Source organism: Oncorhynchus mykiss, chromosome 23 (genome assembly GCF_013265735.2).
Source record: "Oncorhynchus mykiss isolate Arlee chromosome 23, USDA_OmykA_1.1, whole genome shotgun sequence".
Lineage (NCBI taxonomy): Eukaryota > Metazoa > Chordata > Actinopteri > Salmoniformes > Salmonidae > Oncorhynchus > Oncorhynchus mykiss.
This window is the reverse complement of record NC_048587.1, coordinates 20610240-20625817: the sequence shown is the minus strand read 5'-3', so window position 1 is coordinate 20625817 and position 15578 is coordinate 20610240. Positions and strand designations below refer to the sequence as shown.

Sequence of the window (15578 nt, the reverse complement as noted above, 5' to 3'; positions counted from 1 at the left end):
ATATGGTGACAATGATGTAGGCTGTGTGTAGCGGTTTGGCTTGGAAAGGTTTTTCTGCTTGGTCACATACAGCTGATGGGTTGTGCATTGAAGTCCACACGCGAAGGGAAGAGGTGAAAGGAGGAGAGCTCATGGATGCAAGAAATAATACAACGTGGCTGCTATGAAAGTGAACCGTGTCTAAGCGTGATCAGGGGTGTATTTATTTCGCAGAAAAAATGTTTCGCAAACGTGACAAAACTGGGATAAACATACCTGAATTTGTCCAACAGAAACTCTTGTTGGCAACTGTTGGACTAATGATTACACTCTATATCAGCTAGATGCAGGCGATAATGTGCAAGGCAGTATTGAATATCACTGTCTGTCACCTCAAATTTGTCTTTCGACGCACCTACATTGTAAACTGTCATTCATAGGCGAGGTTGTAGCAACCTCATGATGGGTGTAGGGAAAATTTGAGTATCATGTAGTTGCCTAAACCTGTCACTGTTACATTGAACTGGGTGAATGGAATATGAATGACAGTCATCCAATATGCTGTAATAGAAATAAGGCCATGCTCATTAAAAAAATATTCGTACTCCCTCCTCTTAAATGGCACCGACCGCCAAAGATCGGGACCCTACTACTACAGAGGGAGGCCTAATGGATCTCCTATCTAAAAACACGGACTCCTAGTGGTCTGATTATTGAATTTGACCTCAGGCCATTTCAACCCAATGATTTTTTTTTGGGCCACAGTTTCTTAGCTTATACTGCATGTCATGTTTCCCATGGTGATGATGCTCATTATGCATTATGTTTGAACCACAACAAGATATGAAATTAAGTAATGAAACAAAGATGAAAGTAAATTAAATGTAAGAATAATGATTGTTGATATTAGCATAATGTATTCCATTATATCTAATCATGTTGACATAAGATTATGTAAATAATTGTCCGCATGTATTGCCATGCTGTTTCACTGTTTTTCATCCCTCCTTACCTTAATTACTATGACACACCCCTCACTGTGTTCATTGGCTCCACTAATTGCACTGCTTGTCTACATAACTGTATCAAGCAGTTACAATGTAACCCTGAAGGCAGCACTGCGTTCCAAAATGTTGGTTACTATACCCATTAAATGTTTGGGAGTGTGCGACCTTCTTTCTTTTTTATAGCCCTATCCATATAGGCCAATTTCTACAAGTGTAAAGGGTTAAAGCCGTTAGATGTAGTTCACCACAGTGCACTTTCCGTTTTATAACGGGGTGATAGGTTTTGCACTCATCACTACTTGCTCTATCAGAAATTAGGATGGCCCTCTTTGACCTCATGTAGGTCGAAACACTGCATTTTGTAAAAACTCCCTCATTACCTTACATCTTTACTTACCTATAGAAGTACGAGTTACCATACCAGGTCACAGGGATGGATATCTATGGAAATTCCGTCTGTTGCTACAGACTTTTAGCTTTAAGTTTCTTTGCACCCCAAGTATGGAACAATCTTCAGAGTTCCCTACAAATGGATGTATTGGTGCCTTTCAGACTATTTGCATTCACTGTTATTTTATTGTTGCTCTTAAATTATTTGTTATTTTTCAATGTTCTTATTTTTAAATTTTATTTATGTATTTATAAATGTTTTACTTCAGTTTATTTAGTAAATACATTCCTCTTAAGGATCGGCCCCTTTTTCCCCCCAGATTTTCGCCTAAAATGACACACCCAAATCTAACTGCCTGTAGCTCAGGACCTGAAGCAAGGACATGCATATTCTTGATACCATTTGAAAGGAAACACTTTGAAGTTTGTGGAAATGTGAAATTAATGTAGGAGATATCACATATCAGATCTGGTAAAAGATCATCTTTGAAATGCAAAAGAAAGGCCACAATGTATTATTCCACTTTAGGCTCTATTTAGATTTTGGCCACTAGTTGGCAGCATTGCATGTGCAAAGTTTTAGACTGATCCAATGAAACATTGTATTTCTGTTCAAAATGTTGCATCAAGTCTGCCCAAATGTGCCTAATTTGTTTATTAATACATTTTCAAGTTCATAACTGTACACTCTCCTCAAACAATAGCATAGTATTATTTCACTGTAACAGCTACAGTAAATTGGACAGTGCAGTTAGATTAACAAGAATTTAAGCTTTCTTCCCATATCAGATATGTCTACGTCCTGGGAAATGTTCTTGTTACTTACATGCTAATCATATTAGCGCACGTTAACTCAACCGTCCTGTGGGGGGGCACCGATCTCGCAGTTAACACTTCTTAAGAAAGGCATTGTCGGTTGTAGGCTTGTAAGTAAGCATTTCACTGTAACATCTACACCTATTGTATTCGGTGCATGTGACAAATACAATTTGATTTAAAAGTGTTGATTGGGGACCTCTTTGCTGTGGAGTGTGATTGTTTTTCACGAGTGTGCTTTATTGAATTTTTTGTATTCTCTTTGTATTTTGTATTTTCTGGTGTATTTCCTATGTCCAATTTGTAATTGTAAGATGCAAAACAGATCTTGGTCTCAATGGGACTACCTGTTAAAATAATCGGTAAAATCCCAAAACCTACTCACTGGGTGCATCAATCGGTCTACTCATGTCTCGACATGAGGTCAGCTGTGGGACATAACACAGTGGGAAAGTATGGAATGGAGTAAATCATAGTGTCTAATGCCCATCAAAAGGCACCAATATGCAGACATATTACAGAAGTGGGCCACTGGACCTACAGTTCCAGAGACTTAAGGACTCCGCCATATCAGCCGAAACTGCACAACTGTCCAATCACAGTGACGGAGCGGTTTGCCATTTCAGGACTTGATGAGAAGAAGAGAAAATGAAAGGGGTATTAAATTTGTGGTGATCGACGATGAATATAGTATTTAAGAATTACAGTGTTGCTGAGGAAATGGTCGTCAAAATGTCAGCAAGCTTCGAGATCACATTAACAATACATTACGCATCCCTGATGTATGTGATTATTAATGGCTGGGCTTCTTCAAAGCTCAGCAGGCCAGTATGGTGGAATTACAAAGAATTGAAGTATTACTGTACACATTTCAATAGGCGAGGTATTATTGCTCAAATATGCCACAGCGGCATCTCCTCAGAAATACAGTTACATTCAATTACTGCTGTGTTTTATATAGGATTTAGGGAAGACATCAGCCAACCAGAGGAGGATGGGCTCCTGCTCTAGACTCTGCTTCCTGTCAAGGTTTCTTCCCGCCTAAGGAGATTTCCCTCATCCGTTCGGTCAAGCGTTAGTTATATTTTAGCACTTTGTTACAAATGTATTTGTAAAATGCACAATCATTTGATTGACTGACTGACTGATTGGTTGATTGAGCTACAGAATGATTAGCGAGTGTAGTTGCTTTTTCACCTCAAAGAGCATCTCCGCCATGTTACAATCAAACGATTGTTGTGTTCTGTCGAGGATGTACTTTAGAAAGAAACGTCATGTTGAGAATGATTAGCAAGCGTTGAGGCACAGAGGCCAGAGTCTAATCACAGTAAGGATGACAGAATGATTTCAACAAAAAAAAAAAAGAGAGACGCAATTATGTATCACAGTTTACCGAGTACCTGTCATCAGGTGGCTTAATTGCTGTGGCTTCTTAATATGGTGTCACCTTTCCGGGACACCGGGACGTAAAACGCTGAGATGAGAGCGGTCTGGGTGCTTGGATGTCCGCCTAGCAAATATAACCCCAAATACCCCAGATGTCCCCTGATTGGTCCAGGTGCTTTTTGTGGGCCTGGAACCAGATAGTCCCACTCCCTTCCCTCCACACTTGTCTCCGTGCCGACACTAATCTCTATTCTACTGCTCTGTGAAGTCCCCCCTCTTCCTCGCCCTGGGTATCAAAACAGGTGCGTTTCACACAAGTGGTTGCCTAGCGATGGCACAAATCTCTGGCCTCACTGGCCTTTCCCTTCCGATTCAAATAACCACAGCAACAACTTCTAAAATGGGAGTCTCTCAAATACAACAATACAGGACCCAAATACATTTCTCTAAGGGTCAGGAGAGAGAGAAAAAGTTGCTCTGCATTTTCATTGGAGTGAGTTGAAGCCTTTATGAGGATGTTGTTAGACTATTGTTAAACTATTCCCATCTAGAAAGTGGAGAGAGAGACTTCATGTTGCCACGGCCCCTCAATAACAACACAGGATTCCTAATTATAGAAGAAGCCCGAAATACAACGGGGTAGAACCCCAAGGACAAAGAGAGGAGGCCCGGAAGAGTCAGAAAGTGCCATGTTCCCAGTCTGCGGGCCTCTATTCATTCATGATTTTTACACAATCAGCTTGGGATAGCTTAGATAGAGTTTGTAGCAGGGATAGTAGTTACTAACCGGCCAGCAGCACAATGACCAGTCGACTAAACTGTGTCCAGATGTCACCGGGTTACTGCGTGTCACTGTATGTCACTGTGGGCTCTTACCTGCTGACTGAGTCGGGGCGATGTCCTGGCCAGCGTTGGAGGGGAGGATCAGGGCTGGAGCAGGGGGCGACGTTTTCTCCACAACCTCTGCGAGACCAGGACAGATAGAGCCAGGGGAGAGAACAGCGCAGTCAGACTTTCCGTGGTCTTTAAAATGAGTGTTTCAATGTTGAGTTGTTGTCATGAAACTGTAACACGGAGCGCTGCAGAAATCAACAATCCCAGCGGACAGAGATAAATCACTCTTCACCGTCACGTGCTGAGCTGACAGTTGTTAAAAGATTTTTCCAGCTTGGATACATATTGAACCCTTTTTACAACAATTGAAACCTTGCATTTCAATGAAGATAATCCTATACTAGAGCCTGGAGAACACCCATCACAAATGGCAGGTGCTCTTTCCACTATGACGATTAGACCTGTCACAAGGGAAAGAACATCATATATTTTTCAAACCAACCCATTTTCATTTCTATTCTTTCAGGTCAAATTGACCGAAAGTACAGTGCCAAAACAACATAAATCATAATTAAATTACTTCCACACTTTGCCCTGTGAGGGTGGGCACCAGCCCAGTGAGACTGAAATAGCAGCAGAGAGAGTAGAGGGGAAGGGAATGGATGAGACACCTGGGTAGGCCGGCTCCATCCTCATGGTAGAGACACCGGGAGAGAGCTGTGGCTGGCCAGCCTCGACCTCAACTACTGGCCTACTACTAGTAGCCTCCAGAATAACCAGCTCCTTGAAGGACAAAACACAAGACAAACACAATATGGACCTCGGGGTCAGTGGACTGATCCGTATAGACATGTGTGAGGTTTCGGTGAGCAAGCGCCGCTCATGCACCGCTGTCATGCGTGAGCTCGTCATATAGGCCGCTCGGCAGTAAACTATTTACAAATCAGCTTGCATGGCAGCTGAAGGAAAGAAAGTGCTTGAAAGGATTGTAAGAGCAAGATTTCGGATTGTGAGAGCAACATTTGTTGTCATTGAGTGGACAGGGTCTATAGAATGCCCAAGTCAGTTGTGTGGACTCCAACTTGACTTCAGCTTTGTAGACATTTGGAGTTTCTCAGAGTGTACTGCGCAACAGTGTTCACTTACTCCACCCTTGTCAAAGTGCTTTTAAAGAGTTTCAAGCAGCTGAGTCTACTTTACCGCTGAAAGAACCAAGACCAGATCATGTAAAAGAGAGCTTCTATATTTAATTCAAAAAGTCATAATACAATACTAAATCCATTACAGAAAGGTTTCAGGACTGTTCAGTGTTTGAGGCTCTAAGGCTGCACTTAAACATGCAGCCCGATTCTGATCAGTTGCTCAATTATTGGCAAAAGAGCTGATCTGATTGGTCAACTGACCAATTTGTGGAAAAAGATCAGAATTGGGCTGCCTGAGTAAACGCAGCCTTACAGTATGAGGCTGGACAAAAGCGCAAAGAGCAAAGTCTTGCCAGCTGCGAACGGCATTGACATAGACGTTCCACTGTGAATGCTTTAAGTGCGCTTAGGCTGAAAGCATGGAGCATTGATTGGCTCAAAGTCATGCAGTGGTGATGCCGACTTCATGCAGAGGTGATGCTGCAGGCTGCTTCTGCAGGTCGCTGCCATAGAGGCTGAAGGATGAATACTTCTTGTTGCATGCAAGAAAGCTTATTTCTGTTCCGTTGTTTTTTTGCAGAAGAAACCCAACCTACCTGCTCAGGTGCATCTGTGGCAACTGGCCATGAAGACAAAATAAAAACAACACAAAGAAAGAATGAGTTCAAAAAAAGAGTGGGACCGTTTGAAAGCACAAGGCTGGATATACCTGCCCTTGACTACCAAGGTTTGTCAGAGGCAAGTACATCATTTATATGTATTTTTAGGACAACATTCACATTATAGTTCCCCATTAAATATAGTCAGGCTTTTGAATACATCAATTAACCCGGCTGGGGCCAGAGAGGATTAATGATTTGCAATCCATAAGATGGTCACCTTCACAGGTACTTTTAGCTGTTCATGACCGCATCAACATGTGATATTTTTCATGGCCACGTACAAATGTTAATCAGTAACAAGGATGTTCCACTAACACCTTATTTTAAACACTGGCCAAATGCCATGTCATAACTCAACCCTCTTGCATTTTTACGGAGGTCATAAAGACCAACGGTATTGTTACGAATGACGCATAACATTAGGCGTAAAATAAATTCCCTCCGACAGGGTTCATAGCGCCTTGTGGCATGCAAACACTAATCAACACAGGTTTGGGCAGTGACTTTCTCCTCTTATTTTTTGTCTGAGTCTGTCCTCTGCATTGGATCCTCTGTGCTCAAGAGAAGTTTAGCTGAAGTTTGCATAAGTCTGTGCACTCTACCGCTGGCCAAGTTTCTCTCTCCCTCACCAGCCGCCAAGCATGTCCTGAACAATAAAAGAGAGGAACTCCATCTCTCCTCTCAGAATCCAGCGGTTTGAGTGGTGAGGGCAAGCCAAAGCATGTGAATCCTCATCATCCTATCCTGGGTGGAACTGAATTGGTGTCTGGGTGAGCAATGTTTTTAAAGACCCCCACACACTCACGCATACAAGTCGGTTCTGTCTTTTGTTTCACTTATGTGCTGCCTTTTGTCGAAGGGTGGATTACGAAAAAAGTGCGCTGGCACTGAAGGTACACGATATTCCACATATCAAAACAGGACAGCATCGTGAAAAGACAAAAGCATGGCCCCAGGGCCCATGTGTTACAGTCTATGATGCCAAATTCCACAGAGCACTACTTGAATTCTAAAAGACCAAGCAACTCCCATCTATGAGTCACACTGAGGCCCAGCTCATCCCAATGTTCTGTCTCTGTCTTTCTGGAGTACATTAGTAAAGATGGCTGCTCTTCTACTGGTGCTTGCTGTGTGATGTTGACTCAGCTGGTATAGAGGGAATTGTGTGATGTTGACTCAGCTGGTATAGAGGGAATTGTGTGATGTTGACTCACCTGGTATAGAGGGAATTGTGTGATGTTGACTCAGCTGGTATAGAGGGAATTGTGTGATGTTGACTCTCTAGGTATAGAGGGAATTGTGTGATGTTGACTGAGCTGGTATAGAGGGAATTGTGTGATGTTGACTCAGCTGGTATAGAGGGAATTGTGTGATGTTGACTCACCTGGTATAGAGGGAATTGTGTGATGTTGACTCAGCTGGTATAGAGGGAATTGTGTGATGTTGACTCACCTGGTATAGAGGGAATTGTGTGATGTTGACTCAGCTGGTATAGAGGGAATTGTGTGATGTTGACTCTCTAGGTATAGAGGGAATTGTGTGATGTTGACTGAGCTGGTATAGAGGGAATTGTGTGATGTTGACTCAGCTGGTATAGAGGGAATTGTGTGATGTTGACTCACCTGGTATAGAGGGAATTGTGTGATGTTGACTCACCTGGTATAGAGGGAATTGTGTGATGTTGACTCAGCTGGTATAGAGGGAATTGTGTGATGTTGACTCACCTGGTATAGAGGGAATTGTGTGATGTTGACTCAGCTGGTATAGAGGGAATTGTGTGATGTTGACTCTCTTGGTATAGAGGGAATTGTGTGATGTTGACTCTCTTGGTATAGAGGGAATTGTGTGATGTTGACTCCCCTGGTATAGAGGGAATTGTGTGATGTTGACTCACCTGGTATAGAGGGAATTGTGTGATGTTGACTCAACTGGTATAGAGGGAATTGTGTGATGTTGACTCTCTTGGTATAGAGGGAATTGTGTGATGTTGACTCTCTTGGTATAGAGAGAATTGTGTGATGTTGACTCAACTGGTATAGAGGGAATTGTGTGATGTTGACTCTCTTGGTATAGAGGGAATTGTGTGATGTTGACTCTCTTGGTATAGAGGGAATTGTGTGATGTTGACTGAGATGGTATAGAGGGAATTGTGTGATGTTCACTCACCTGGTATAGAGGGAATTGTGTGATGTTGACTCTCTTGGTATAGAGGGAATTGTGTGATGTTGACTCCCCTGGTATAGAGGGAATTGTGTGATGTTGACTCACCTGGTATAGAGGGAATTGTGTGATGTTGACTCAACTGGTATAGAGGGAATTGTGTGATGTTGACTCTCTTGGTATAGAGGGAATTGTGTGATGTTGACTCTCTTGGTATAGAGAGAATTGTGTGATGTTGACTCTCTTGGTATAGAGGGAATTGTGTGATGTTGACTCTCTTGGTATAGAGGGAATTGTGTGATGTTGACTCTCTTGGTATAGAGGGAATTGTGTGATGTTGACTCCCCTGGTATAAAGGGAATTGTGTGATGTTGACTCACCTGGTATAGAGGGAATTGTGTGACATTGACTCAGATGGTATAGAGGGAATTGTGTGATGTTGACTCACCTGGTATAGAGGGAATTGTGTGATGTTGACTCAGCTGGTATAGAGGGAATTGTGTGATGTTGACTCACCTGGTATAGAGGGAATTGTGTGATGTTGACTTAGCTGGTATAGAGGGAATTGTGTGATGTTGACTCTCTTGGTATAGAGGGAATTGTGTGATGTTGACTCCCCTGGTATAGAGGGAATTGTGTGATGTTGACTCACCTGGTATAGAGGGAATTTTGTGATGTTGACTCAGCTGGTATAGAGGGAATTGTGTGATGTTGACTCACCTGGTATAGAGGGAATTGTGTGATGTTGACTCAGCTGGTATAGAGGGAATTGTGTGATGTTGACTCTCTTGGTATAGAGGGAATTGTGTGATGTTGACTCTCTTGGTATAGAGGGAATTGTGTGATGTTGACTCCCCTGGTATAGAGGGAATTGTGTGATGTTGACTCACCTGGTATAGAGGGAATTGTGTGATGTTGACTCAACTGGTATAGAGGGAATTGTGTGATGTTGACTCTCTTGGTATAGAGGGAATTGTGTGATGTTGACTCTCTTGGTATAGAGAGAATTGTGTGATGTTGACTCAACTGGTATAGAGGGAATTGTGTGATGTTGACTCTCTTGGTATAGAGGGAATTGTGTGATGTTGACTCTCTTGGTATAGAGGGAATTGTGTGATGTTGACTGAGATGGTATAGAGGGAATTGTGTGATGTTCACTCACCTGGTATAGAGGGAATTGTGTGATGTTGACTCTCTTGGTATAGAGGGAATTGTGTGATGTTGACTCCCCTGGTATAGAGGGAATTGTGTGATGTTGACTCACCTGGTATAGAGGGAATTGTGTGATGTTGACTCAACTGGTATAGAGGGAATTGTGTGATGTTGACTCTCTTGGTATAGAGGGAATTGTGTGATGTTGACTCTCTTGGTATAGAGAGAATTGTGTGATGTTGACTCTCTTGGTATAGAGGGAATTGTGTGATGTTGACTCTCTTGGTATAGAGGGAATTGTGTGATGTTGACTCTCTTGGTATAGAGGGAATTGTGTGATGTTGACTCTCTTGGTATAGAGGGAATTGTGTGATGTTGACTCCCCTGGTATAGAGGGAATTGTGTGATGTTGACTCACCTGGTATAGAGGGAATTGTGTGATGTTGACTCAACTGGTATAGAGGGAATTGTGTGATGTTGACTCTCTTGGTATAGAGGGAATTGTGTGATGTTGACTCTCTTGGTATAGAGAGAATTGTGTGATGTTGACTCAACTGGTATAGAGGGAATTGTGTGATGTTGACTCTCTTGGTATAGAGGGAATTGTGTGATGTTGACTCTCTTGGTATAGAGGGAATTGTGTGATGTTGACTGAGATGGTATAGAGGGAATTGTGTGATGTTCACTCACCTGGTATAGAGGGAATTGTGTGATGTTGACTCTCTTGGTATAGAGGGAATTGTGTGATGTTGACTCCCCTGGTATAGAGGGAATTGTGTGATGTTGACTCACCTGGTATAGAGGGAATTGTGTGATGTTGACTCAACTGGTATAGAGGGAATTGTGTGATGTTGACTCTCTTGGTATAGAGGGAATTGTGTGATGTTGACTCTCTTGGTATAGAGAGAATTGTGTGATGTTGACTCTCTTGGTATAGAGGGAATTGTGTGATGTTGACTCTCTTGGTATAGAGGGAATTGTGTGATGTTGACTCTCTTGGTATAGAGGGAATTGTGTGATGTTGACTCCCCTGGTATAAAGGGAATTGTGTGATGTTGACTCACCTGGTATAGAGGGAATTGTGTGACATTGACTCAGATGGTATAGAGGGAATTGTGTGATGTTGACTCACCTGGTATAGAGGGAATTGTGTGATGTTGACTCAGCTGGTATAGAGGGAATTGTGTGATGTTGACTCACCTGGTATAGAGGGAATTGTGTGATGTTGACTTAGCTGGTATAGAGGGAATTGTGTGATGTTGACTCTCTTGGTATAGAGGGAATTGTGTGATGTTGACTCCCCTGGTATAGAGGGAATTGTGTGATGTTGACTCACCTGGTATAGAGGGAATTTTGTGATGTTGACTCAGCTGGTATAGAGGGAATTGTGTGATGTTGACTCTCTTGGTATAGAGGGAATTGTGTGATGTTGACTCTCTTGGTATAGAGAGAATTGTGTGATGTTGACTCACCTGGTATAGAGGGAATTGTGTGATGTTGACTCAGCTGGTATAGAGGGAATTGTGTGATGTTGACTCTCTAGGTATAGAGGGAATTGTGTGATGTTGACTGAGCTGGTATAGAGGGAATTGTGTGATGTTGACTCAGCTGGTATAGAGGGAATTGTGTGATGTTGACTCACCTGGTATAGAGGGAATTGTGTGATGTTGACTCAGCTGGTATAGAGGGAATTGTGTGATGTTGACTCACCTGGTATAGAGGGAATTGTGTGATGTTGACTCAGCTGGTATAGAGGGAATTGTGTGATGTTGACTCTCTAGGTATAGAGGGAATTGTGTGATGTTGACTGAGCTGGTATAGAGGGAATTGTGTGATGTTGACTCAGCTGGTATAGAGGGAATTGTGTGATGTTGACTCACCTGGTATAGAGGGAATTGTGTGATGTTGACTCACCTGGTATAGAGGGAATTGTGTGATGTTGACTCAGCTGGTATAGAGGGAATTGTGTGATGTTGACTCACCTGGTATAGAGGGAATTGTGTGATGTTGACTCAGCTGGTATAGAGGGAATTGTGTGATGTTGACTCTCTTGGTATAGAGGGAATTGTGTGATGTTGACTCTCTTGGTATAGAGGGAATTGTGTGATGTTGACCCCCCTGGTATAGAGGGAATTGTGTGATGTTGACTCACCTGGTATAGAGGGAATTGTGTGATGTTGACTCAACTGGTATAGAGGGAATTGTGTGATGTTGACTCTCTTGGTATAGAGGGAATTGTGTGATGTTGACTCTCTTGGTATAGAGAGAATTGTGTGATGTTGACTCAACTGGTATAGAGGGAATTGTGTGATGTTGACTCTCTTGGTATAGAGGGAATTGTGTGATGTTGACTCTCTTGGTATAGAGGGAATTGTGTGATGTTGACTGAGATGGTATAGAGGGAATTGTGTGATGTTCACTCACCTGGTATAGAGGGAATTGTGTGATGTTGACTCTCTTGGTATAGAGGGAATTGTGTGATGTTGACTCCCCTGGTATAGAGGGAATTGTGTGATGTTGACTCACCTGGTATAGAGGGAATTGTGTGATGTTGACTCAACTGGTATAGAGGGAATTGTGTGATGTTGACTCTCTTGGTATAGAGGGAATTGTGTGATGTTGACTCTCTTGGTATAGAGAGAATTGTGTGATGTTGACTCTCTTGGTATAGAGGGAATTGTGTGATGTTGACTCTCTTGGTATAGAGGGAATTGTGTGATGTTGACTCTCTTGGTATAGAGGGAATTGTGTGATGTTGACTCCCCTGGCATGAAGGGAATTGTGTGATGTTGACTCACCTGGTATAGAGGGAATTGTGTGACATTGACTCAGATGGTATAGAGGGAATTGTGTGATGTTGACTCACCTGGTATAGAGGGAATTGTGTGATGTTGACTCAGCTGGTATAGAGGGAATTGTGTGATGTTGACTCACCTGGTATAGAGGGAATTGTGTGATGTTGACTTAGCTGGTATAGAGGGAATTGTGTGATGTTGACTCTCTTGGTATAGAGGGAATTGTGTGATGTTGACTCCCCTGGTATAGAGGGAATTGTGTGATGTTGACTCACCTGGTATAGAGGGAATTTTGTGATGTTGACTCAGCTGGTATAGAGGGAATTGTGTGATGTTGACTCACCTGGTATAGAGGGAATTGTGTGATGTTGACTCAGCTGGTATAGAGGGAATTGTGTGATGTTGACTCTCTTGGTATAGAGGGAATTGTGTGATGTTGACTCTCTTGGTATAGAGGGAATTGTGTGATGTTGACTCCCCTGGTATAGAGGGAATTGTGTGATGTTGACTCACCTGGTATAGAGGGAATTGTGTGATGTTGACTCAACTGGTATAGAGGGAATTGTGTGATGTTGACTCTCTTGGTATAGAGGGAATTGTGTGATGTTGACTCTCTTGGTATAGAGAGAATTGTGTGATGTTGACTCAACTGGTATAGAGGGAATTGTGTGATGTTGACTCTCTTGGTATAGAGGGAATTGTGTGATGTTGACTCTCTTGGTATAGAGGGAATTGTGTGATGTTGACTGAGATGGTATAGAGGGAATTGTGTGATGTTCACTCACCTGGTATAGAGGGAATTGTGTGATGTTGACTCTCTTGGTATAGAGGGAATTGTGTGATGTTGACTCCCCTGGTATAGAGGGAATTGTGTGATGTTGACTCACCTGGTATAGAGGGAATTGTGTGATGTTGACTCAACTGGTATAGAGGGAATTGTGTGATGTTGACTCTCTTGGTATAGAGGGAATTGTGTGATGTTGACTCTCTTGGTATAGAGAGAATTGTGTGATGTTGACTCTCTTGGTATAGAGGGAATTGTGTGATGTTGACTCTCTTGGTATAGAGGGAATTGTGTGATGTTGACTCTCTTGGTATAGAGGGAATTGTGTGATGTTGACTCTCTTGGTATAGAGGGAATTGTGTGATGTTGACTCCCCTGGTATAGAGGGAATTGTGTGATGTTGACTCACCTGGTATAGAGGGAATTGTGTGATGTTGACTCAACTGGTATAGAGGGAATTGTGTGATGTTGACTCTCTTGGTATAGAGGGAATTGTGTGATGTTGACTCTCTTGGTATAGAGAGAATTGTGTGATGTTGACTCAACTGGTATAGAGGGAATTGTGTGATGTTGACTCTCTTGGTATAGAGGGAATTGTGTGATGTTGACTCTCTTGGTATAGAGGGAATTGTGTGATGTTGACTGAGATGGTATAGAGGGAATTGTGTGATGTTCACTCACCTGGTATAGAGGGAATTGTGTGATGTTGACTCTCTTGGTATAGAGGGAATTGTGTGATGTTGACTCCCCTGGTATAGAGGGAATTGTGTGATGTTGACTCACCTGGTATAGAGGGAATTGTGTGATGTTGACTCAACTGGTATAGAGGGAATTGTGTGATGTTGACTCTCTTGGTATAGAGGGAATTGTGTGATGTTGACTCTCTTGGTATAGAGAGAATTGTGTGATGTTGACTCTCTTGGTATAGAGGGAATTGTGTGATGTTGACTCTCTTGGTATAGAGGGAATTGTGTGATGTTGACTCTCTTGGTATAGAGGGAATTGTGTGATGTTGACTCCCCTGGTATAAAGGGAATTGTGTGATGTTGACTCACCTGGTATAGAGGGAATTGTGTGACATTGACTCAGATGGTATAGAGGGAATTGTGTGATGTTGACTCACCTGGTATAGAGGGAATTGTGTGATGTTGACTCAGCTGGTATAGAGGGAATTGTGTGATGTTGACTCACCTGGTATAGAGGGAATTGTGTGATGTTGACTTAGCTGGTATAGAGGGAATTGTGTGATGTTGACTCTCTTGGTATAGAGGGAATTGTGTGATGTTGACTCCCCTGGTATAGAGGGAATTGTGTGATGTTGACTCACCTGGTATAGAGGGAATTTTGTGATGTTGACTCAGCTGGTATAGAGGGAATTGTGTGATGTTGACTCACCTGGTATAGAGGGAATTGTGTGATGTTGACTCAGCTGGTATAGAGGGAATTGTGTGATGTTGACTCTCTTGGTATAGAGGGAATTGTGTGATGTTGACTCTCTTGGTATAGAGGGAATTGTGTGATGTTGACTCCCCTGGTATAGAGGGAATTGTGTGATGTTGACTCACCTGGTATAGAGGGAATTGTGTGATGTTGACTCAACTGGTATAGAGGGAATTGTGTGATGTTGACTCTCTTGGTATAGAGGGAATTGTGTGATGTTGACTCTCTTGGTATAGAGAGAATTGTGTGATGTTGACTCAACTGGTATAGAGGGAATTGTGTGATGTTGACTCTCTTGGTATAGAGGGAATTGTGTGATGTTGACTCTCTTGGTATAGAGGGAATTGTGTGATGTTGACTGAGATGGTATAGAGGGAATTGTGTGATGTTCACTCACCTGGTATAGAGGGAATTGTGTGATGTTGACTCTCTTGGTATAGAGGGAATTGTGTGATGTTGACTCCCCTGGTATAGAGGGAATTGTGTGATGTTGACTCACCTGGTATAGAGGGAATTGTGTGATGTTGACTCAACTGGTATAGAGGGAATTGTGTGATGTTGACTCTCTTGGTATAGAGGGAATTGTGTGATGTTGACTCTCTTGGTATAGAGAGAATTGTGTGATGTTGACTCTCTTGGTATAGAGGGAATTGTGTGATGTTGACTCTCTTGGTATAGAGGGAATTGTGTGATGTTGACTCTCTTGGTATAGAGGGAATTGTGTGATGTTGACTCTCTTGGTATAGAGGGAATTGTGTGATGTTGACTCCCCTGGTATAGAGGGAATTGTGTGATGTTGACTCACCTGGTATAGAGGGAATTGTGTGATGTTGACTCAACTGGTATAGAGGGAATTGTGTGATGTTGACTCTCTTGGTATAGAGGGAATTGTGTGATGTTGACTCTCTTGGTATAGAGAGAATTGTGTGATGTTGACTCAACTGGTATAGAGGGAATTGTGTGATGTTGACTCTCTTGGTATAGAGGGAATTGTGTGATGTTGACTCTCTTGGTATAGAGGGAATTGTGTG

At 42.4% G+C, this 15578-nt stretch overlaps 1 protein-coding gene across 5 annotated transcripts in view; it reads right to left on the bottom strand.

Moving 5' to 3' along the window:
* LOC110502431 (latent-transforming growth factor beta-binding protein 1) overlaps positions 1–15578 on the bottom strand; it is a 144047-nt gene that overhangs the window by 37040 nt on the left and 91429 nt on the right. For 4 of the 5 annotated variants that reach the window (XM_036959792.1, XM_036959791.1, XM_036959796.1 and 1 more), the window contains 3 exons: positions 6151–6173; positions 5084–5195; positions 4455–4541 (listed from right to left, as the gene is read on the bottom strand). In XM_036959792.1, the coding sequence (XP_036815687.1) occupies positions 4455–4541; positions 5084–5195; positions 6151–6173 (222 nt within the window). The remainder of the gene's footprint in view (positions 1–4454; positions 4542–5083; positions 5196–6150; positions 6174–15578) is intronic. The other variant, XM_036959793.1, reaches the window with a different exon arrangement.